At 54.7% G+C, this 24,679-nt stretch overlaps 1 protein-coding gene across 3 annotated transcripts in view; it reads right to left on the bottom strand.

Annotated features, from left to right (window-relative positions):
- Positions 1 to 24,679, bottom strand: part of PCSK6 (proprotein convertase subtilisin/kexin type 6) — a 102,685-nt gene that overhangs the window by 61,531 nt on the left and 16,475 nt on the right. For all 3 annotated transcript variants that reach the window (XR_015716360.1, XM_087829109.1, XM_087829110.1), the window contains exon 2: positions 8,174 to 8,278. Coding sequence is in view for 2 of the 3 variants with exons in the window: in XM_087829109.1 (XP_087685235.1) it covers positions 8,174 to 8,278 (105 nt within the window). In the remaining variant the exon portion in view is untranslated. The remainder of the gene's footprint in view (positions 1 to 8,173; positions 8,279 to 24,679) is intronic.

Raw genomic sequence — 24,679 nt, 5'->3', positions numbered from 1 at the left:
AAGCTTTTCCCTGGCATGAAACACCTAAGGCAGTATTTCCTAATCTGCTAGACATCTTATTATACGAGAGAGTGGTGCATAGATCACTCCAAGCTCCGGGATGCGCCCCTCCATCTGGCCAGCTGACTCCCCATCCGTCTTACTAACACCCAGGGCCGTCGGCTGCTCTGCCCACTGGGCAACACCTCCAGTTACAGAGACAGAGGTGAAGGCTCCTCCTCAAAGCCCAAATGGCCCAGCCAGTGTGGCTCAGTAGTTGAGCGTTGACCCATGAACCCAGAGGTCACCGGTTCGATTCCCGGTCAGGGCACAGGCCTGGGGTGCAGGCTCCTCGATCCCCAGCAGGGGGCGTGCAGGAGGCTGCCGATCAATGACTCCCCTCATTGATGTTTCTCTCTCTCTAACTCTCCCTTCCTCTCTGTGAAGTCAATAAAGATATATTAAAAAAAAAAATAAATGTTTGACCAAATATAGCAGGCTAACTTTTAACTGATAATTTTGTATGGCCCGCAAATGATGTTATAAATATCCAAATGGCCCTTGGCAGACAAAAGGTTCCCCACCCCTGCTCTATCAGTATAAAAAACACAACTTTTCTACAGGAGATGCTCAGACTTCCTCTTGGTCAGAAACGCGTGGGAAGAGACAGTGGGACACATTTATCCACCCTACCAGCCACGGATATACAACTTGAAAAACAAATCCTAAACCCAAGCCAGCCTGCAAATGAGTGAGCCTGGGGCAAAAGAAAATACAGGGTGGGGCAAACGTAGGTTTACAGTTGCTTGTATGGAAAATAATACAATTAATAAATAACCATGCAGGAACAAGCTGTGTTTCGTGCACTCGCGACTGTAGACCTACGTTTGCCCGCCCCCGTGTGTTTCGTGGCTAAGTCTGTGTGGTAAGAATTGGAGTCTTCTAGGTGCGTCCCTGATGTTCTTGTGAACTGTCCCCTTTCAAAGCCTCCCGATCACCGGGCTGAAGGAAGGGGGGTCTCCCGATCACCGGGCTGAAGGAAGGGGGGCCTCCCGATCACCGGGCTGAGAGAAGGGGGGCCTCCCGATCACCGGGCTGAAGGAAGGGGGGCCTCCCGATCACCGGGCTGAGAGAAGGGGGGCCTCCCGATCACCGGGCTGAGAGAAGGGGGGCCTCCCGATCACCGGGCTGAGAGAAGGGGGGCCTCCCGATCACCGGGCTGAAGGAAGGGGGGCCTCCCGATCACCGGGCTGAAGGAAGGGGGGCCTCCCGATCACCGGGCTGAAGGAAGGGGGGCCTCCCGATCACCGGGCTGAAGGAAGGGGGGCCTCCCGATCACCGGGCTGAAGGAAGGGGGGCCTCCCGATCACCGGGCTGAGAGAAGGGGGGCCTCCCGATCACCGGGCTGAAGGAAGGGGGGCCTCCCGATCACCGGGCTGAAGGAAGGGGGGCCTCCCGATCACCGGGCTGAAGGAAGGGGGGCCTCCCGATCACCGGGCTGAAGGAAGGGGGGCCTCCCGATCACCGGGCTGAAGGAAGGGGGGCCTCCCGATCACCGGGCTGAAGGAAGGGGGGCCTCCCGATCACCGGGCTGAAGGAAGGGGGGGCTCCCGATCACCGGGCTGAAGGAAGGGGGGGCTCCCGATCACCGGGCTGAAGGAAGGGGGGGCTCCCGATCACCGGGCTGAAGGAAGGGGGGCCTCCCGATCACCGGGCTGAAGGAAGGGACAAGACTGCTCCCAAGAGAGTTCCTGTTCGCTCTAGTTCCGTCTCACCAGGTTTTGTACTGGGTTGACTGGTGGCCTCCTAAAAGGTATGTCCACCCAGAACTTGGGACTGTGACCTTATTTGGAAAAAGGGTCTTTGTAGATATAACTAAGTTCAGGATCCGAAAACCAGGTCATCCTGGGTTATCTGAGTGCGACCTAAAGCCAATGAGTGTCCTCAGAGGAGGTTTGCGGCCCTGAGGGAGAAACTCCCTTTGTGGAGACGGAAACGGGGATGGGAGCGGTGCTGTCACAAGCCGAGGATGCCTCGAACCACCGGGAGCCAGAGGAGGCAAGGAGGGACCCTCCCCTGGGCCTAAGGAGGGACCAAGGTCCCGCGACACCCTGATCTTGGAATTCCAGCCTCCGGAGCTGTCACACAACAAATCCCTGTAGTTTTCAGCCGCCCAGTTGTGGTCACTTGTTACGGCGGCCTAGGAGCCTAATATAGGATTAAATCACAGCCTTGACCAGGGCCGAGACTTTGAACGGTCTGTGTCACCGCTGAACCCTTTGAGACGCGTCTCCTGCGGTCGTGGCCTGCTCGGAACGAGTGCTGAGCGGGGCGCCCCTTCCTGGACACCCTCCGCCCGGGTCCCTTCTACACGCCGGCACCGCCCTGTGACAGCTGAGAGCTGAGCGCAGATGGCCCCCCGCGCTCCTGGGGTGCAGCGGGAGGGCAGATGCTAATAATCTCACCCACCGAGAGTACAACATGCAGGGCGAGAAAGAGCAGGTCAAGTCGAGGGCTGCGGGCAGCTTCCCGGTGCGGGGACAGAGGAGCTGAGACGGGAGGGTGAGGAAGGGCGGTGGGGGGACAGCCGTCTCCGTGAAGCCTGCACAGGGGAAGGAGTGAAGGGCATCGGGGGGATTTTAAAGCAGGAGTGGTGGGGGGTCCAGGGGGCCACAGGGAAGCCAGACCAAGGAGGGACTGGGAGGCGGGGTAGGACACCCAAGGGACAGTGGCACCATCACACTGTCATTTCATAGGGTCCCTAAGTAGGGTGGAGAGTCGACTTGTGGGGCCAGGAAGCCCACAGCAGGCTGGTGAGGGGGCAGGGCAGTGGTCGAGGTGACAGGCAGGAGCTCGGCGTAGGGCAGGGTATGGGACACAGGCAAGGTGACATTGACAGGGGGTGGGACAAGTGCGGGGTGAGGGGCTGCTGCTCAAGTCAGGGTGCAAAGGTGGGGTCAGAGGTGGCGAGCAGGGCCTGGAACACGTTCACTTTGAGATGGCATCTGGGTGGCTCAATCCTGCCGATGAGCTAACCAAGCGCCGTCTCTTAAAGCCTCTTTTAAAATCCAAACTCTTGGCCGATTCGGAACAGCCACTGTTCCCCTAGACCCTGGAAACGCCAAGGGACAGCTGGAGACCTCTCCGGTCCCCGGGAGGCGGCCCTCCCCTCCCCTCCCCCGCCCCCAGACCGGGACCCGGTTCGTCGACCCCAAGATCAATCTGGTCACTTTTGGTCTCTGAGCCCGGACTTGGCAGGAACTGCTTGTTCGTTTGCACTTGGGGTGGTTCTAGCACACACGCGGTCAGATAAGCCTCCAGCTGCGGCCGATGGAAAGATCTGCCCCGGGGCCGCATCACTGCTGGGAAGAAACCCGATTAAACTCGGGGGGGGGGGGGGGGGGGGGGGGGGGGCAGGGTCCCACCCACGGAACAGGACGCACGCCGGCTGGTCCTGGAGATCACAGCGCTACGGCGAGGCCTCGGCTGCAGGCTCCAGGGCCGGAGGAGCCACGGAGGGCCCGCCTAGGAACATCTTTATCTATTTCTGTCACCCATCTGGCTGCGACCTGCAGGGCGGGGAAGGGCTGAGCCAGGGTCGCCCTCCTGAAAGGCGAGGGCCAGGAGGCCAGGGCAGCAACAGGGGACCGTGCGCCAGCTTGGAGCGCAATCAAAACAAGTAATTTAAGAAAAATTCGCGTGTCCTTGCCGCTATTGGCCGGGGCTTCTGTAGCATCCGCCCTTCTCCAGACTTTTGGCCCAAGGACAAGTTAAAAACAAATGCTTTCAGTTTGCTTAAATGACAGCCTTTGGAAAACCCAGCGACTGATGCTGTGCGCTCTCCTAGGGAAAGGGCTGATTGACACAGCACTTGGAGCAAAATGCTCCCCCCCTCCCCATTTTTTAAAAACCAAAAATGGTAAAAGAAACAAACAAACAAAAAAGCAAGTCAAGGTAATTAAGGATGGGAGGAGGGCCGGTGACTGCAGCAGCCTGAAATCCAATTCCTCCTCCTGTGTTTTGTTTTAACAAATGGACACGCTTTGGGCGTTTATGGGAGGTGGGGGTGGGCTGCAAATTCCATCCCTTATCAAGGCGCTTCCATACGGCGGGACTGGAGCTAATTAAAGTGAAATACTATCTGCATCCGACCGAGCTTCATCCCAGGCCCTGCAACATTCATTTCCAGTTCGGTCATCCCAGCACATTGCGACTTGGCGTTCCCAAGACTCCCAATAATATTAAATCATCTTTTCCTTTTCATAATCCTATTAAGGACACAGCTCCCCCAATGCTAAGCTGTCTCAAAAAGGCTCTGCTAGTGTAGGAAAACGGCCTCGTAAGGACGTGGAAAAGATAACACTGTTTAAAACAAATTAATAGTCCTGGCCGCTGTGGCTCAATGGTTAGAGTCAAGGTCCACACACTGAAGGGTCACGGGTTCGATTGCCGGTCAAGGGCACGTACCTGGGTTGCAGGTTCGATCCCCTGTCCCAGTTTGGGCGAGTGTGGGAGGCAACTGATCGATGTGTCTCTGTCACATCGATGTTTCTCTCTCCCTCTTTCCCTCCCTTCCACTCTCTCTAAAAATCAACGGAAAAAATATCCTCAGGTGAAGATTAACAATAACAAAAACCCCACAAATTAATAATTAATAAACAAATACATTTAACATAAAAAAGAAAACGAAAACATAACGCTAAATACTTCTCTAAAAGAGCTCATTTTGCCCAACAGTTAATGGGAACCACAAGGCCGAGTAAACACGAGTGGCCCGGACAGCTAGTGGGTTTGGTCCGCCGTCGGCAGAGGTGGTCCGGCCGTGACCCTGAGGCTGTCCCTCGGCTCTCCCGGGGGCTGGACACTTCACTGAGCTGCGAGACACACTGGCCAGCAGTGGGGAGGCGGCCGGCGGGCCCCGAATGCACAGCCTGCTCCCTTCCCCCTTTCCTCTTTATTGGCAGGATGCTTTGACAGCGGCCCTGCCAAGAGTTCATTAAGAAGCCCTGCGGAAAAGAGTTTTATGGGGGAAACCTAAGTGCCGCAGCCTGCGCCTGGGAAGTCTCTCCTTACTCTCATCTCCTTCCTTCCAGGGCACAGATGATTACTGGCACTGTTTTGCCCGCAGACTCAAACTGAATATAGGACTTTAAACGCACCGAGAGGAGTGAACCCAGGAGCTCGGATGCTGCTGAGGCAGGTCTGGGGCCCTCCCATCCCACTCGGAATCCTTCTAGTCCCTCCGGCCTGGATCGCACCCCTGGGCTCCAGGCCCTGCGCCAACATGAGGACCCACTGGGTGGGCATCTCTGCATCCCCCAGGGCACAGGGCCCCGTACCCAGCAGGTACACAATTACTTTTGTTTCCCCCATTGATTTTTGAGAGAGAAGAAGAGTGGGAGGGAGGGGAGAGAGGGAGGGAAACATCAATGTGACAGAGACACATTGGCAGGTTGCCTCCCCCACACGCCCTGGCCAGGGGCCGGGGAGAGAACCTGCAACCCAGGTACGTGCCCTTGACCCTTCGGTGCCCAGGCTGACACTCTAACCACACCGGCCAGGGCACAACAATTACTATTTTTGGAAGGAAGACACAGCATTGGAGTTGAATATCTTTAAAAGCTGGAAAACTTAGTCGCTAAAACGAAGAGGCTGTTAAGCCGCCTCTCTCGACTCTGCCTCGGTTCTAACGGTTGAGAAAGGGCCTGATTTTCAGACGCCCCGGGCCTTTCTCGTGGCCTGCCTACGCTGGAGCACAGGGCTCCCCTTGCAAACAGCTGCCCTCGTAACCATCCGTGTGATAACAACCGAACAACTCCGAGGACTTCAGGTGCACACCACGCGTGTCAGCTTCACCAGGCAGCTCGCTCCTGCTCGAAGTGAAAGGGGGGCGGGCACGGCAGCAACTCCCTTCTGGAAGCGTCTCCACTCCGGGGCCGATGAGGGACCACCGTGCACTTCAGCCCCACCCTGCAGCCTCCAAGAACCCACTTCTGTGGTGCTCAGTCTGTGCACAGCGTTCCCCTTCCTCCCGGAGGGTGACACGGGCACAGGCACTGGGCCTGCTCGCCCTTCTCCAGGGCCCCCTTCTGCGGGAATGACCCAAGACAAGCTGGCTTTGCTTCCAAGAGAAAAAATAAATTCCAGACCCTCTGAGAAACATCCCTTCAAGTTCCACGAAATGAACACACGGAGGTATAACCGTAGCCTCCCCTGATCGGGTGAGAGGCATGATGTTCATGGGCCCAAGCACAGCGACCCCTCAATAAACGTTAATTCCTCTCCCTGCTCTGAAATAATAACGGGACAAGCTTAATGTTTGAAATCGATCTCCTTCTATCTTCCCACCCACTCACCCCTCATAAAATGAATTCAGAAATATACACGAGACCCGCCTCCCTCGGCACAGCCCGATTCCCTGAGTGGGTTCCCCGGGGACCCCTTCCTCGTGTGCAGAAACCAGAGCCACATGGGGTGATGCCCTGGACGTGGGTGTTCCAGGGACAGCGTCCAGGGATAAACTCTCTCCCACCTACCCCCAACGTGGTAGATACAAAAGGCGCCGTGATTGTTAGTGGGGTGGCTTGGGACAACACCAAGGACCCACTTCTCCATGGAAACTATATTATGTGTGTCCTGTGGGAACAGCTGAAATAGCACCACGTGCCAGCGTGAGCCCAAATGCACACTCGGCACGTTGCTCTAAGGCCACATCTCTGCTGGCATTGCCACTGCTTCTCCCATGAACTTCATTTTCCACCTTAGCTCTCACCAGCATGTGCTCTACAACAAATACTTATTTTATTTAATGCCTCAGTTTCTATGAGCCTGCCACCCCCTCCAGGGGCCCCACTGTGGACAGAGCCTGAAATGCAGCAGGGATTCCAAAGCCACCTGTCCAATGATGGGAGTCATCTAAGGCCCACTCAGCCATCCTAATGTTTTTAAATGCCTTTATTGATTTTCGAGGGAGAAGAAGGGAGAGTGAGAGAGAGAAATATCGATGTGTGAGCGAGAAACATCGATCGGTTGCCTCCTGTTGCACCCTACTGGGGATCAAACCCACAACCTGGGCATGTGCCCTGACCGTGAATCGAACCGGCGACATTTCAGTGCCCAGGATGACACCCAACAAACCGAGCCACACAGGCCAGGGCCAGCTGAAATTTTTAATCTTACCGAGTATCTGTTGACTGATATTTGTCCAATATTAATCTTGAATCTATGCAGAAAGTTCAGTGAACCACCCAATAAATAGGGATTATATTAAAACTTAAAATGTCAGCCTCTTTTCCAATTCCATGTATTTTCATATCAAAGATCACGTGAACTTTTTGCGGAAAAATAAATGTTGTACTTACTGCCCAAATTTTAAAATTCATTTAAGTGTTTAAATAACCATTAGGACAACCACAAAAACATCCAGTGACCCAATCTCAAATTCATTATTAAAATAGTCGTTTGAATTGCCTCATCTTTTTGCCTTTATGGGTAAGAGTCACATATTTATCTAATTCTGTAATTACTATGTCTGTTTATTTTTAAAAATTTATTTTATTTTGTTTTTCTATCACCATTTATCCCTCTGTGCCCTCTTCTCCCTCAACCCACCCCTTTCCCCTCCACAATCAATACACTGTTATCTATGTCCATGGGTCCTTTCTGTTGTTGATTTTTAAACATTAAAAATATCAATAAATCACCCAGCCAGCGTGGCTCAGCGGTTGAGCATATACCTAGGATCCAGGAGATCGCGGTTCGATTCCCGGTCAGGGCACAGGCCCGGGTTGCAGGCTCGATCCCCAGCAGGGGGTGTGCCGGAGGCAGCCGATCAATGACTCTCTCATCATGGATGTTTTTCTCTCTCTCTCTCCCTCTCCCTTCCTCTCTCTGAAATCAATAAAGACATATTTTTAAAAAAATCAATAATTCTACACTTACTTGACTGTTGCTTCACCCTAAAATCAATAACTTAAATTCTCAAGTGTGACAAGAGACCCAAACATTTGGAACATTCAGATGGTCCGATACGTAGCTACGTGTTGGGCTTGCTTCGTTCAAAGAGAATATGGGGAACTAACAGCTCTCGGGAATCGCACTCACATCCAGGCTCGGCCACTGTTAGAACCACAGGCCCAAAGACACAGCCAATGACACTCTAGGAAGGTGTCCTGCCCGGGGAGCAGAGCTGTACCTGGGGGTCCATTCGGAGGAAGGTGTGAGGGCCTCTGCTACTCAAGGTGGATCTCTTGAAGGTCTTGCTGTGATAAAAATGGTAGTAATTTTCCAGGCTTCCGATCTGCAAAACAAGAAACCGGATGCCACTAGTTAATACAGCCCCACAAACAGCTCCAAAACCCTGCATCCCACTAAAGCCTTCGGGGACCTTCTCTGAGAGGGGAAGCGCCCACCAAACCTGGACGTCTGTCCTCTCTTGGCCAAGTTCCGTGGACGTGAATTAGTGTTCGCGTAGGGTCAAGCATCCCTGAAGCTGCTAAGTTAGTGCCATGTCAGGTCTACACCAAAATATTCATTTACAAACAAACTCTCTCCTTTCCGCCCCAGGGGTAAGCTGAAGTGTCTAAGACTGAACATTCGTGCTCAAGTGCGACAGGGAGGCCAAGGAAAGCAGCGGACCCGTCTGCCTGGGGACCGTGCAGGGGTCAGCTGAGAGCATCCAAACGCCAGGGTGTCCCGCCTTCCGGCAAGGGGCAGGTTGTCAGGACACATTTCAGCTTCAGCATCGGGACACTGTTCTCAGAAGACCCGTTTCTTGCCCTGTCACCGGTTGTTGAAAATAGCTAGTGAGTCACCATCCTGGAAAGGGGGGATTTTTCAACAAAGATGGACCAGATATGGTGCAGGCTCTCCAGATGCCCTTTTCAGGTTCAACCACCCCAATTTCTTTCCATCTTGGGATTAATAGGTGAATTTAAGACGAATTTAAATATGAGCGTGGGTTTTCGATCGGGTAAGGTTAGTTCAATCCCTGCCCACTCCCTTCACCATTACTGGCCATGCCATTTTGGGCAATAATAGTTCACCCCTCAAATCTCCACTTGCCCCGTGGAGGTAAGCCTGTCCAGCTCACAACCGACTCTGGCTGCCTTCGTGTCACTCACAGCCACTGTGTCTGCTGTGACCAGACCCCCACAGGGGCGACCGGCCCAGGCAGGTACCTGGGGGAACATGGATGCCCTGAGTAGCCATCCCTACATCTTCCCGTAAGAAGATAAAGCAGAAAACGCCCAGAGCGAGCCCCCCGGCCAACACCTCCCGCAATCCTGGCAGCCTCGCTGCCTCCTGTTCTTGGGCTTCAGGAGACACCCCTTTGCCCTTGAAATAAAACGCTCCCTTTCCCACTTGAGCTCGCTGCGGTGTGTTTCCGTCGCTTACAACCACAGGGCACCGAATACCAGGACAGGCCTGGGGACTGAGCGGGTGCCCGGTTTAGTGCCTGGAACCCAGTGGATGCTGCGCAGACGCTGGCCGGTTTGGGGAGCCTGGGGTGTCTGTCTGGTTCCTCTCCAAGGCCTTCCATCCCCCTCGCTGGGTCTGGGATGCTTTAGAGTTTGGCCCAATCTATATACCCCAGCGTGACCCCTTCCTGTGGGGTGGCCTGGGCTTAGACTCCCTCTGCCTCTTAGTTTGCTTACGAGAATGACTACTACGTCTAAGGGCCGCCCCGAGACAAGCCTTATATATAGACAGAGCTGGCAGGGCCCTGGCGGGTGCACGCGCCCCATCACTGGTCTCCCGCAACCACGGTCCTCGGTTCGTTTTCTACCCCGCGACGTTTTTCCTGCCATTGTCAGCCTCGCTCGCTTCTTCCACACGGTGAACTGCTCTGCATGTCGGGGGGGGGGGGGGGGGCTCCTGCCAGTGCGAGGCCGGAGCCGTCTTTTAGCGACGGAGAGGGTGACAGTGTCCAGCCCACAGCAGGGTGTAACCGGCATGTTTGCTGCCCGGCCGCCGCCACCATCCCTGGGAGACGTTGCGCAACTTTTGGTCTTTTTAACTCCGGGCATGCGAGCCGATTCCAACGGAGGGCCGTGGAGGAAATGAGTTGGGTGACACGTGCCAGAGGTCAGCTGCCCCTAGGCAGGCTCACGGCAGGGTGGCCCTGGAAGCCGGTCAGGGCAGCCAAGCCTCTCGTCCGAGGCCAGTCCCAAGGCCATCGCCCTCTGCCTCTGGGCCACTGTGACCATCCCCAGCTATGGCTGAGAAATCCGAGGGAGAGCAGCAGGTTCTCACAGTGCTCACCAAGCAAGCTGCTGGGGTGGGGGGGTCGGGAGGGCCGTAGGGGGACGTGGCACATCTGTTTGGAAACTGCGTCCAGCTCAGCCTGGGGGCTGAGGGCTGGGAAGAGCCACCCCCGATGCAGGGAGAAGGGAACACCAGCCAAGGCCACCTTCCTGCCCTCACGGAGCCACCCACAGAAGCTGGCATTTGTTTCAGAGAAAAGGGGGGAGGGGCCAGGTCGCTGGCTGTTCACAAATCTGGACGTGGTCTCTCCCGCCATCCCCTGGGTCCTGAGGGGCTGGGGAGCCCCCACATTCCTTCCTCACGACCAGAGATTTGAGAGTCAGGCCAACTATAGGCCGGACAGTGTGGTTCAGGGGCACAGGACAGAAAGGGCTGCCTGACCCTGGGTAGGAAAAGGAGCGGAGGACGGACCCACATCCTAGCAGGGCGTCTAGACCCTACTTTCAAGGCCCTGACTCCCTGGTGCTCAGGCGCTGTCTGCAGAGGGATTAATATGACACCCAAGGTGGGGGCTCTGTCTGTCCCCTCAAAGCCTGTAGATATGCTGTGGCTAATACACACTAATTCCTTAGAGCAGGGGCCGGCAAGTGATGGCCCAGGGGCCAAACCTGGGCCACCTCCTGTGTTTTGTTTGTTTGTTAACCGTCACCCAAGGATATTTTTTCCATTGACTGTTTTTTGTTTTCTTTTAGAGAGAGTGGAAGGGAGGGAGAGGGGGGAGAGAGAGAGAGAAAGAGACACAATGATTGGTTGCTCCCCGCACGCACCCCGGCCGGGGCCCGGGGATCGAACCTGCAACCCAGGTACGTGCCGTTGACCAGGAATCAAACCTGTGACCCTGTGGTGAGTGGGCCGACGCTCCAACCACTGAGCCACACCGACCAGGGCCTGAGTAAGGAAATATTCTCATTTGGACTTAACATCTGCGTTGATATTGAAGTTGCAGAGTCCTGGCCGTCCTGGGCTGCGGTCCCTCGGCCGTGGCCTGGGCGGCAGTCACGTGGGCCTGGCCACCACCCCACGCGCTCCGGCCCCCGCGTCTCACGCCGGTGTCTGAGCAGCTGCCTTATAAGCCCAGGGGCAGTGACTTGGCGGAATCCTGCTGTGTGGGGGCCTGGCCGCCTCCCGGGCCTCCCTGTCCTTGGGAAGGTGAGAGACACTCCCGGCCATCGCCCGGGTCCTGCTCGGCTCTGCCACCTCTGGGGACCTCAATGGGCAGCTCCTCAGTGAACCCGTCTCTGGCCTGCAAGGTGTTGTTCTTTTTAAGTCGTAACATAAAATTCCCTAAGTGCCTTTCCCCCCCTTCCTCGCCCATGGTCTTTTCAGAACTGGGGCCCATCTCTTAGCACATCGCGGAGCAAACGAGCAGCTGGCCGCACACGCAATGCTCGCGTCTCTTTAAATTATACGCATTAGTTGATAAAGCTGGTTACGTCATTAAAACATCATTAGAAACCTTGCTAAATATTCTGGGCCAGAGCATTGGAAGAAAGGAGATCAAAGAGCCCCCAGTGAGGAGGGCTGTAGGGGGTTTCTCAAAATATCTACATAATGTACACACCCTGGGAAATGCGGGGGGCAAACAGGCTTACGGCTGTGAGAAGGGGGAACAGGGCACCCCGTATTCTAATTTGTTAATCACTGGGTTGCTTCCCACGTGAAAACCTGTAAACCGACTTCTGCCCCGGCCTGTGCGGACGGCCCAGAGGAGTGTAGGGTTATCAGGGACCTGTCCCTCCCTCCTGCCGTCTCCCCGCCACTGAGGTCCCCAGCTCTCAGCGGGGCTCCTGGCTCCTCCTAAGGGGCTGCTCCCCGCCCCAGGCAGACGCGGGGAGCTCGGATCCCACCACAGCCCCACGGGGCAGGTGCTATGACTACCCTCATCTTGCAGATGGGGAAACTGAGGCACAGAGTGGTTAAGTAGCTTGCTCAAGACAGCAGAGTCCGGATTCGAACTCATTGTCCGCGTTCCTAACCGTCACGCCGGCCTCTTTGACACCGTTACGGCGCTAGTTGCGTGGGGGGCCCACTCGTGTTTCTTGTCCACAGCGGCAGGTCTGTGAAGCTGTCACCCAGGGGCTGGGCCAACGCGCACCGGCCTTCATTCCAAAGCAGCGATCATGGACGGTCATCATTGCCCTGCACATGTCTGTTCCATCACGCCTGCGAGTGCGTGTGGGTGGATGTGTGCTTGTGCACTTATACATGTACATGGATGTGCGAGAGTCTATATGTGTATCCAGATGTGTGTGCATATATGTATGTGTACATCTGTGTGCATGTGTCTGTGCGAGGCTCACAAATAAACGGCTCTGGGCCCGGCCGGGCGTGGCTCAGCGGTGGAGCATCGACCTAGGAGCCGGGAGATCGAGGTTCGATTCCCGGTCAGGGCACAGGCCCGGGGGGTTTGGGGCCTGATCCCCGGTAAGGGGCGTGCAGGAGGCAGCTGATCAATGACTCTCTCATCATGGATGTTTCTCTCTCTCTCCCTCTCCCTGAAATCAATAAAGACATTAATATATATATATTATATATATATGAAAATGGCTCTGAAATGCAACCAGGCAAGTCTCTCACGTCCGAGCGGCCCTCCTAGGCCAGCACACGTGAAGGTCTCCACAACTGGGACAGGACGCCTCTGCCGCCACAGGCCTGGCCCCCTCAGCATCACCTCTGTCCTCTAGTGACGCTGCCATGTGTGAGGGATCCGGCCCTTACTTGCTGCTAATGTCCCACCAACAAGGCAACCTCCCACTTCATTTTGAACCATTGCCTCAGCTGTCGCTGCCTCCAGGAAGCCCTCCCGGACCTCCCATACGTGGCTATTATAGCTCATGGCTCTACATTCCATCCAAAGGGCCCAGAAGCCTTCATTCAGGGCAGCAAACCAGCCTCAGAGAGGAAGCGCCTCGGGGACCAGGGGGGATGAGTATAAACAATCGCTAAGCCAACCGGGCAAAAGCCAAGTGTGGTGGAGAGAGGCCTGGGCTGGGGGTGTTTACAGGAAGAACCTCTCTGGTCATGTTTTTTCCTGCAAATATGAGCACAGTCAGCTTCAAACGACCTCTCTGCTTATACAGGTTGGGTGTGAGGTTGGAGGGATGAATCAGGGGGAGCTGCCGGCGAGGTCCCACCCTGCCTTCCCGAAGGAACACAAAGGAGGGGAGATCCCAAGGAACAGAGGAGGGGAGCCCCGACTCATTTATCTCGTTTGATTTGAAGCAAGGTCACTGACGAGCAGGCCGAGTCCACCCCAAACGACATCCGATCGTTCCAAAGGTCCACCCACCCGCTCAGGCCTCCAATGGACGTGACCTCAGTCAGATGCAGGTGCAGTTCTGTCAGCCCTGGAGTCAGCAAGCTGGGGGGGTGGGGGATGGGAACACTTTGGTCAGGCCTCAGAAAGACTGCCCTGCCTCCCTCCCAGGCCAGCAGGGTTAGCCTCGCCTCAGGGGAACAGCTGATAAGCAGCCGATGTCACAATTCAAGGTCTCAGAATGAACACGCTGCAGATGGGGCTCCTGACTCTGCAAAAAACTATCCGCTTTATCACTCCCCAAGCCTGCCCTTAGCTGAAACAGATGTTCTTTCTGTTGTTGCTGTTCTTTTTTCTTTTTTATAAAACATTTTTCTTTCTATTTAGTAATTTGAGAGAGAGAGAGAGAGAGAGAGAGAAACATCGATTTGCTGCTCCACTTATTTACGCATCACTGGTTGATTCTTGCATGTGCCCTGACCGGGGATCGAACCTGCAACCTTGGTGTATGGGGACGACGCTCTAACCCACTGAGCCACCCGCCCAGGGCCTGCCACAGATGCTCTGAGCCCTGTCTGCTCGCAGCTTCTGCAGCTTTAGGTCCTCTGAGGGCCTCGGCTTTCGGGGAGGAGCCTGTTTGAAAGTTGCAGGCGTCGGAGTTCAGTTATATAACGTTATTGATCCCAGTGGGTCTGCTTAAGAAAAACACAACTAATTAGAGCCCATAAAAACCTACACACCAAATTAATTCTGCCTTGCTCTGCTGACTTCCGCCTGAAGAAAGTTATAAATATACGGTAGATGGGCGCTGAACCTATATTTAGCCAGCCCTGGGTTACCTGGTATTTATAATTAAGGAAGTCCAGAGAGAGAAAGAGAATGGACAGTTTGTTGTTATTTTTTAAAGTAGTAAAAAAAATTAGAAGCCCTGCTTCCCATTTTGGTCACATACACACAGCAACGTTCTGTTATTGCAATAATTACGATTCGGACCCAAGGTTAAGATTCTTGCACAATTTCCTAGGCTCCTAAACTTTCTTTCTCCAACACGCGCTCACCCGGAGCGTGCAATTAAGCTGCCTGACTTCCTGCAGGTTCCTGAAAAAGCTTGTTTTACTTGGTCAACTTCATTTGCTCTTCCCTGAAGCCCAAGGGTCTGGCTTCAGAGGAGGGCCCCTGAGTTAGATACCTGGCCCCCGCCTCTGCCTTTGACATCCGCAGGGAGCCGTGTGACAAACTCTACAATTTGCATTTGGAAGATCTTCGTTTTTAAATCACTTACTGGCAGCCCTGGCCGGCGTGGCTCGGCGGTTAGAGCGTTGGCCTGTGCACCGGAGGGTTCTGGGTTTGAATCCCGGGCAAAGGCACATACCCAGGGTGCAGGTCTGAACCTCAGCCCTGGTCGGGGTGCGTGCAGGAGGCAACCAATCGATGCGTCTCCCTCACATCCATGTTTCTCTCTCTCTGTCTCCCCCCTTCCCCGCCTTCCATCCACTCTCTCTAAAAATCAATGGAAAAAATTTCGTTGGGTCAGAATTAACAATAACCAAAAAATAATACAAATCAATCATTTACTGGTGAAAGCTTTCTTTATGGCTGTCTGGAATCAGTTCATTTTACCAGATTTCCACACCCAAGCCCCTTTTGTATTCGTTTTTGTTGCATTGTAACTGAAAAATAAAGACTCCTTCTGAAAAATAAAGTCAGTCCCCAAGCCACCACGTGGGACACGGCCCGGCTTCTGGAGTGTGGGAGGAGGGGACAGAGGGGACGCCTGGGGTGCCCAGAGCAGGAGAGGGTGTCTCTGCCAGGAGGGGTCCTGGGTGAGGGCTGTTACTCTCAGTGAAGGAGCCCAAGCAGGGCCAGGAGGGTGTCACATGGGGGGTGTAGACAGAACCCACGGCAGACAGGCCACCCGCAGGGGCCTGATCAAATATGGTGACACAGCCTCATACATCAGGGCAGGGAGCGCCGGATTTCTCCGTCGGGAAGGAGGTGGCACAGGGAAGGAGGAAAGTGGAAGGAGCTCTGCAGTGCTGGCCTGCGGCTGGGTTTCCTCGTGAGCGATGGGCAGGAGGTGGGGCGGGAGCCTGGGGTAACCCAGTCCTGCCAGGCGCCCCGGGCTCTTCCTGAGACGCTGACACTCCGATTCTGCACAAGCTCTCCCACGGTTTTTATATTGGCAACTGATTTTAATCACGTTAACCGCCCTGTGAAGCCTGCATGACACATGCCTCTAGGGGCTGGCCTTCTCCGCAGAGGTCTCCCCTGGAAAGTTCTCCAGGGAAGGGAAGCTTGAATGGAGCAAAGCACGACCGTGACCTTGGGCACCACTGCCGGGCACAGCACACCCGCGGGTCCGAGGACAAAGCTCCACTGAGCGCCCGGGGAACCCAGGCGGGGCCCGTCTGGTCCCAGAGGCTCCCCAGCAAGAGGGGCCGGCTCTGGGCTGCAGTTTGGGGCTGCCCGACTGAGGAAGGCCGTGAGGCTGCAAAGTTTGAAAAACATGAAAGAGATCATTGTCCTCATGAACAAAACGTTCACAAAATGCAAACTTTAGCCCTGGCCAGTGTGGCTCAGTGGGCTGGGCATCGTCTTGTGCCCCCAAAGTTTGCCTGTTCGATTCCTGGTCAGGGCACCTGCCCAGGTAAGGGGATCAGTCCCAGGTTGGGGCCACGCAGGAGGCAGCCCATCAACGTCTCCCTCTCCCTCCCTCCCTCCCTCCCTAAAAAATCAGTATTTGAAAAATGCAAAATTAAATGCCTAAAACGCTCTCACTTGAAAGCAGCTATCCCAAGGGAAATTAAAAAGTATTTTAGAAATTAATCTTCAAATTTTTCACTTTAAGAAATAAGTCACTTTTATACCCAACAGAAGCAAAAGCAGGGGCTTGAGTAGGTGTGTGCGCACCAGCCAAAAGGTGGCAACGGCCCGCACGGCCACGTCGGATGAAGGGGCCGCAAAGCGCGGGCCACCCACACCGCGTGGCGTCACTCAGCCCTGGGGGGGGAGAGCCCGGCACACGCTGCCATGGATGAGCCCCGAGGACATTACGCTGAAAAGCCCGTCACAGAAAGACAAATGCCGTGTGACCGCTGGCGTGAGTGTCAGCTTCGCAGGACAGAAAGCAGGGCGGCAGGTGCGGGGCCGAGGGAGGGGAGACGGGGCCTCAGTGTTGAACGTGCGGAGTTCCACCCTGGGAACAGAGGAGTGTTCTGGGGACGGATCAGTGTGAATGTGTTTGCTGCCACTGGGCTGTCGGCTGAAAAATGGTTACGATGGCGTCCTGGCCGGTGTGGCTCAGTGGGCCGGCGTCACCTTGTGCACTGAAAGGTCGCCGGTTCAATTCTGGGTCAGGGCACAGGCCCGGGTTGGGGGCTCAGTTCCCATGCAGGGGGCAGCCGATCCGTGTTTCGCTCTCACGTCGATGTTTCTCTCTCTCCCTTCCTCTCTCTCGAAAAAAAAAATAACCTTTTTTTTTTTTTAAAAAGAAAGGTTAAGATGGTAAATTTTGCTATGTATGTTTTTCCGCAATAAATAAAAAGTCTAGCTCCTCTACACTCACTCTCTCGCCGCCTTCCCTAAAACGGACTCCTCTCCTGCGGCACTCGGGGTGCGGGGGACCTCAGCTCCAGGGACAGTGGCCCTGGGAGGCCTGGCGGGGGGAAGGTGCGGCCAGCCCCAAGGAGCAGAAGGCAGGCACCAGAGCACGGCCACGCGCCCGGCGGTGATGACAAACTGCTCCTGGCTCTGAGCAGCCTGTCCCCTCCTGGGTCCCTCTCTATTTATTACGTGGTTTCTCTTACAGAGAACAGGGACAGCAGAGAGGATGTGTCCTAGTTCACCTGACCCCACCGTCCCAGCTTCATTTGGCCCGACGCCCACCCCAAGCAACAGCCCCGGGGGTCTGCTGACCAGGCTGTGCCCCGACCGGCCTCCCAGGCTGACCCCCGGGGGTGGCTCACACGGGAACCGCGAGTGCCGCGCCTTAGTGCCCAAGCTGAATACTGCAGATGACACTCGGACAACACATGCTGTCGCTTGGCTCCTGTGACCCAAGCTGCTCATGAGAAGAGAAGCTACGGCTGAGGCTGCCGTCAAGACCACTAAACACACCTTGAGGGACAGACGCCCCTTCCCAGCCGCAGAGCGCATCCTGGTCTGCGAGTGAAAAAGCGCGGCCTGGGGGAGTCATTTTCGCATGAGCCCTTCGACGGTGGCATCTGGGGCTTTCACGCCAGCTGCTGCACTAAGGGGCCAGGGGACCCGGGGGGCCGCCTGCCTCTGCCCCTCGCTGGCCTCGGGGGAAGGGCCGGCCCGCTTTCCTCTCGGCCCCTTTCCTGCTAACCTCAGGGTTTGTGGAGTACTTTCGACAGACATTTCACATTCACAGCTGAACTTCAGAGGCCCGGACGTGCAGGCGAGGACTCAGTGTTTGAAAGAAGAGCAGGAGAGAGCATCACCCTAGCTCTGCCCTGTCCCCTCCGCCCAAGGCTCACTGACAATGCGTGTGACAGTGTCCTGTGAACGAGGGGCCAGGCGGTCGCCCACCCACTGTCCCCTGTTCTTCTGCCGTCACTTTCTTGTGTTTATTGCCAGCCACGCCCACCCCCACTGCTGGGCCATTGTCCGTCCAGCCCCTCAGTCCCTCAATGGGCATCTGAGCCGGGGGTGATCCTAGACCCGGGGGACCCACCCCGGCTCATGCGGGCATAGGACCTGCCTCCCAGGGAGAGGCCGACAGGAATGAGGTCCCCGGAGCAGGTGAGGGAGCCCCGAAGGAAGCCCCTCAGCCCAGCCGGTGCTCGGACAGCAGGCTGGAAGCAACAGTCTGCCCAATGCCACGTTCACGGAGGCCGGTGCCCACACTGGACAGAACATCCTCTCTGCCAGGCTTCCAAGGAGAGACAGGGCCAGTTGGAGGGGGGCACAGGAGGTGAGGGAGGGGCAAGAAAGGGGCCCCACTCGTTTCCTGCAGGGACCTTGGAGGACACTGCACAGGGACTCCACCTACGATCTGTGCCCTTGGAGCCAGGCTGCCCAGATTGGAATTCCAGCTCCTCCGTTTCACTGAAAAGGCTCTGGGCCACTTCCTTAAAATCTGTAGCCTCTATTTTCATTTCCTTTCAATGGGGATAAGAGCCCCCCCCTCCCCCCCAGGCTGCTGGGAGGGTAAATCAGGACTTGCCAGCATGGGGCCTGGCACATGGCCGGCTGTTCTTCAAGTAGCTTTTTTTCATGTTATTTCTTAAAGTAATAACATGCATCTTCTTTTTGGAGGAAACAATGAATTGCAAGTTAAGTGCAAAGTTAGCCACCAAGTCCCATTTGCCCCTTGCTTGCAATGAAAAGAAGAGAAGTGGGCGTCTTTATCGGTGGTCCCTGTGCAGAAAACAATCCCACCGGGACAGAGTCAGAAAGTTCAGAGGGCACAGTACCACCTTGCTGGCAGGCCCGTCCCCGGGCTGTGGGGCAGGAGGCCCCTCGGCTCCGCACGCTCGGGAACACGCCGGCCTTCGGGGGGCAGCCCCTGCCACCCCCTCCAGGGCACAAGAGGTCCTCCCTGCCTGGCCACCCACACGTTTCCCGGGCCCTGAAACCGACGTATTTCTTGCCCCTTTTATTTTTTCCAACTCGTAAAATGAGGCTGCCCCATACGACCGCGTCCAGGCTGAAACATTTTCGGAAGCTCTGGACTCCTGACTCTGTCAAACGAATTCGTGCCGTATATCATCCTCTACGCTCGCAAGTCCATGCAGACAGACAAATCCACTCCGAGTGAGAGAGGCGCTCACTTGGTTCTGGGAGATTCTGTCCGACGGATGGCCACCGCTCCTGGTGCGGAGAACTGGTATTTCCAACACGCTCACGGGCAGGTGCTCATCGGCAGGTCCCCTTGACGGGGGGAACCGAGTCAGCAGCTCTCCGGGTGACCTGCCACATGGTGACACACCCGCTCTCGGAGGGCTTAGTAGCTCCGTGGGCTGGGTGGTCGGGGGGACCTGAGCGGCTGGCCGCTGTGTGTTCGCTCCCAGACAGCGCCTGGCAAGTTGACGCCGCCTGGCCCCCACCCTCCCCAGCGCTGTGTCTGCCGGGTGTTGCCGGAGGGTGGGGGCAGGGTGCAGTGAAGGGAATGCCTGCCACGAACCCACAGGGCCAGTGCCCTGGTGTCACTTTCTGGTCACTTTCCCCCGTGTCCTGCCTGTAGGGAAGGTGCCTGTTCTTCTGGCTTTTCAAGAAAAGTGAGGAATTAAAATTCCTAGCTGAAATCGCCCAAGGTTTAAATGCTGGTAAGGATCCCAATTTTCCAAAAATGTCCTAGTCTAAATAAAGTATGCCTGGGGGCGATACTCAGTGCCTGGGCCACGTGTGACCTGATCCCCTGGGGGCCCCAGTGCAGCCCCGAGCTCGGCTCCTGGCTGTGTTCACCCATCTACTCACTATCTCCCATCTCCGGGGACCACACCCTGCCCTGAATTTCTCGAGGAGTAACCCCCTTGGCCTCTCCTTTTTGGGGAACAGACCCCAGCACCCCAGAGCCTGTTTTCCCAAAGGCTGAGGAGTTCTCAGTAGATCAACTCCTTTCAAATACTTCCATTCTCCTTCCCCCCAGTGACAACTACAGACACAAACTTCATCAAACCATCACTCAGATTCCCAGCAATGGGCCCAATCGTAACACCACGTCTCCAACCTGTTTCCTTCCTGAACCCAGGCTCTGGCTGGCAGCTCCCGGTATCTCTCTGTCGGCTCCTACATAATCCCCCCATATCCGCCTCCCTTGGAAAAACCCAATTGCCTTCCATTTCATTTGATTACCCTGCATGCCCAGATAATCCTCCCTCCAGAATTCTTTCACGCCCCTGGCTACTTGCTACCGATGGGGCTGCAGCTGTGGCTCCGTGAGCCCCGTGTTCAAACAGCATAGACGTTCCTGTGGCTTCTCTCAGCCAGGGAAAAAGAAAAAAATTAAAACAAAACACTAAAGCTCAATTTATTTGACAGACTATCCTACCCCCATTGCCACCTGGCTCTCAGCATCTGGAGAAGCCAGACTTTGGAGAGGCCTAAGGACCCCCAGGCTGGCCAGCCCCTCATATCTCACAATGATCACTAAGGCGGGTCCAGGAAAAAAAAGACAGATACTGACAAGCGATGCGGATGTGGAGAAGTCGGAGCCCTCGCACACTGCTGGTGGGATTATAAAATGATGCGGCCACTTTGGAAAGCAGTTTGGTAGTTTCTCAATAGGTCAAACATAGAGTTACCATATGGGCCGGCAATTCCAATCCCAAATCTCTTCCCAGAGGGGTCCAAACATACACCCACTCAAGAACATGTGCACGAATGCTCACAGCAGCATCATTCATAATAACCAAAAAGTGGAAAGAACTTCAATGTTCATTGATTGAGGGACAAACAAAATATTCATGTGTTGCTATATCCATGCAGTGGAATATTGTTTGGAAATATAAAGAGTGAAATACTGATATATGTTACAAAAAGCATGAACCTTGAAAACATGCTAAGTGAAAGAAGCCAGTCACAAGAAGGCCACATACTGTATGACTCTATTATAGGAAATGTCCAGAATAGACAAGTCTATAGAGATAGGAAGGTGAGTTGTTGTCTTGGGCTGGGGGAGTGGGACGGAATGGGGTGACTGCTAATGGAGATGGGTTTCTTTCTGGGGTGATGAAATGGTCTAAAATTGATTATAGTGATCGCACAACTCTACAAATATACTACAAAACACTGAATCGTACGCTTTAAATAGATAAGTCATATGCTGTGTGAATTACATCTTGATAAAGTGGTTATTTGAAAAGACTGATGTACGTAATTACATAAAAGTTAACTCTCGGTTTAATCGGAAGACACAGACACAAGTTTAAAAAACTCACAAGCTGAAAAAAGCTGCTTCCCACACTTGTGACTAACAAAGGGTTGCTATTCGGGGCACATGTTTTTAGCAACAATGTTATTAGCAAAAAAGGCAAGCACTGGTTGTCAGGAGAATGGGCAGATAGACACAATGTGTTGGCCAATGAATACTACGTAGCAGCGAAAATAAATGAACCGCAGCTGAGTGTAGCTACAATGTGGCTGAGCCTCAGCCTTAGAAACGTGCTGCTGAGTGGAAGAAAAACAAAAGCCCGCACCACCACACCCAGTATACCATTTTTATAGAGCCCAGGAACAAAGCCAAGCAATGCATTGTCCGCACAAATCTCCATCTGTGCCCCACGCCCCTTTGGACGGTGGCTGCTCCGTGGGCTGGGGAGGTGGCGCAGGGTGGAGGCCGTTACCCTGAGGCTCTGGTGTCCCGGCAGCCCGGCTACGCAAACCAAAACCAACGTGCACAAGTGCCTCAAGGTTACATAATCAAAACCGAGGATGGCCCATCCCAAACCGCCCACCAGGCTCTCCCAAAGAAGGCGGCTGCTTAGGCTGCAGCCAATCGCATCGTTTCTGCTCCGCTTGTGTATCTTCTCTTAAAAGTCTTGCCCCAGTCCGCAGAGCGCTTCTAACCACTTCCGGTTTCGCGCTGCCCAACGCAAATCGATTTTTGCTCAAATACATTCTTAAAACGTTCACTGCGCCCCGGTTTATCTTTTACCAGTGGTAAGGCAGGAGCAGCATATGTCGGTAATTTTGTACGTTACAAGAAATATTTTATGTCTATCAAATAGCACGTTTTAAAGGTAACGAAGCAGAGGTAAGTGTGGGACCGGCTCTGGTTTTGCCATTTCTGATCTGGGTTAGTCCCCTAACTACTCCGTGCCTCAGGTTCCTCGCCTGTCACATGGAGGCAGAGAGCGGTGCCTACTTCAGGGGGTGGCTGTAAGGCGTGAAAGGGATCAGGCACTTTCTGGCCTAGCAAGAGCTGACCGTATTTGCCATTGGCACTGTCATTATCGTCACTGTCACCTTCGCCACCATCGCAATCCTTATCACCCCCCTCACCACTGCCTCCCTCCCCCTCTCTGTCCTCATGATATTCCTTTGGAGAGTGAAAGTGGCCCCCCTGCCCAGCCCTCCTAGACAAGAGACCACATCCTGCGGTAGCCGGTTACGGGTGCGGCATCTCCCTTGCCCAAGTCCTGAGCGCAGCTGGCCTGTCTCGGTCCCCTTTGCACACGACTTTCTCTTTCCTCTGCCCTTCCTGATCATCCATAAGGCGGTGGAAGCATACTACAGCCACTGTGATGTGTGGGTGGCCGATCGCACCTCAATTTCCAACCCTTTTCCCTCCGCTTGCCTCTTCTGTAGAGGTTACAGAATCTAAAAAAAATATTGACTTCTCTGACTCCCTTGCAGCTAGCGTAGCCACAGACAGAGTCCTGTCCCATGGGATGTCAGCACAATACCCTGGGGGAGGTGACCCTTCCCAAATGAAAAGGGAAAGACCTGCACTCTTGGGTCCCCAGCCCTAGCTCCTGCCTGGAGCTCGGACATGAGGCCTACAGGTACACTAGCTACCATGCTGCCTTGGCGATGGCCGTGAGGACAGAGGGTTCCCTGCAGAGCGTGGCAGAATGGATGAAAGAGATGCCGCGGGGCACAACCCCAACGCTGGAGGGTCCGTCTCCAGACTTGCTGTGTAAGAAAGGTGAGCCCCACTTTGGTCAAGCCACCATCTCCTGGTTTTGCATCTGGATGCATTCCCGGATGCTCTTTGACAGTGCTCTGAAATTTGGTGGCACGGGGTATATTCCCAGCCGAATGCAAAAACTGTCCACTCTCAGAGCAGGAGCATTCAGGTCACTGATTCAATTGAATTGGAGCAATTTGATCACTGCAAATTTCAGCTCACACCAGAAGGTGGGCTGTATCTCCAGGACTCCACAAGCACCCAGCAGTACACAGCTTCACCAGAATCCAATCCAGAACCAACCCGAGCAAAATGTAGGGGACGGGGCTGCAGGAAGGGAGCATGGCCGCCCACCCTCCTGGGCCTTGGGCCAGTGGTCAGGGTATGGACCACTGTCCGGTGTCCACAGAAGACGCCCCCTTCACATCTGCATGGATAACAACCATCCCTTTCAGTTACAAAGAGGTTTAAGCCTACACTGCAAACAGCAGCCAGATGGGGGCACTAAGTGGGCCGTGCTTCTTACAAGCATACTTCGCAGGCATCCAGAGGCGTTAAGTGGCGCGCCAACTGTCGACCAATTTGTGGACGAAACCTGGGACTAGAACCCGGCTCTTCTGATTCTAAAGCCTGCGTTTTGCCACTGCCGCTGCCTGAGAGAGCCACCCGATCAAAACCGCCCTATAAAATGAACAGCATGGCTCATGAATCATGGGGAGAGCCGGTTATTACGGGAAGAGCAGCGAAAGAAAAAACCACCCACCTCGGGCCTTCCCGTTCCCGGAGAGCCCCACCCATTACGACTCCTGCTGTTTAATTAAGAGTTGGTGTTGTGTGTGATGCCCGGGCTAAGGCAAGTTCGGGGGAAACGGAAAACAGAGTCTCCAGGCACAACTTTCTCTTGGGGAATGAGAGTGGACACGTGTCCATTATAATTAACGGGCAAAAGCACATTGCAGACGGCTGCTCCAGGCGCTACTTGGCCATGTTCAGGAAACAATATCCCTCATAAGGTTTCTCCCAGGTGCCCACGTAGGCTGACTGATATGCCGGGTTTCATTTTCTTTTATCCTTAAGAGAGGCCCCTTAACTAATTCATTCCAAGCCAGAGGGCCCTCTTGTGCATCCATGGTTGTGGGCACAAGTCTGCTAAGGAGGGTGCATCCCACATGCTGCTGGGAGAAGTGACTGCAGACCAGGCGCCGCCCACGGAGCCGGGGGGCACGCACAGCGGATGTCCTGGCTTCGTAAATCAGGCTCATTGGTTCTTTCTTGGTCCAGCTGAGCGTCTACCTCTCCCATCCTAAACTTTTCATGTCAGCTCATCTTTCCCCCAAACAGACAAAAGCGAAAGACACCATGACTCTTAAACCTTCTCCATGGCTCCCTTTACTAGCTTCCAATTCCTACTTTAAAAATAGTACTTTCCAAAAAATAAAAATAAAAATAAATAGTGCTTTCCTGGTCTGACTCCAATGCCTGCCGTGGAAAAGACACGTTAGCCCTGGCGGGTGTTGCTCAGTGGTTAGAATGTTGGCCTGTGGACAGAAGGGTCATGGGTTCGATTCCCGGTCAAGGGCATG

The sequence above is a fragment of the Miniopterus natalensis genome, chromosome 22, assembly GCF_054644295.1.
Source record: "Miniopterus natalensis isolate mMinNat1 chromosome 22, mMinNat1.hap1, whole genome shotgun sequence".
NCBI classification, from domain to species: Eukaryota; Metazoa; Chordata; class Mammalia; order Chiroptera; family Miniopteridae; genus Miniopterus; species Miniopterus natalensis.
This window is presented reverse-complemented; position numbering and strand designations above follow the sequence as displayed.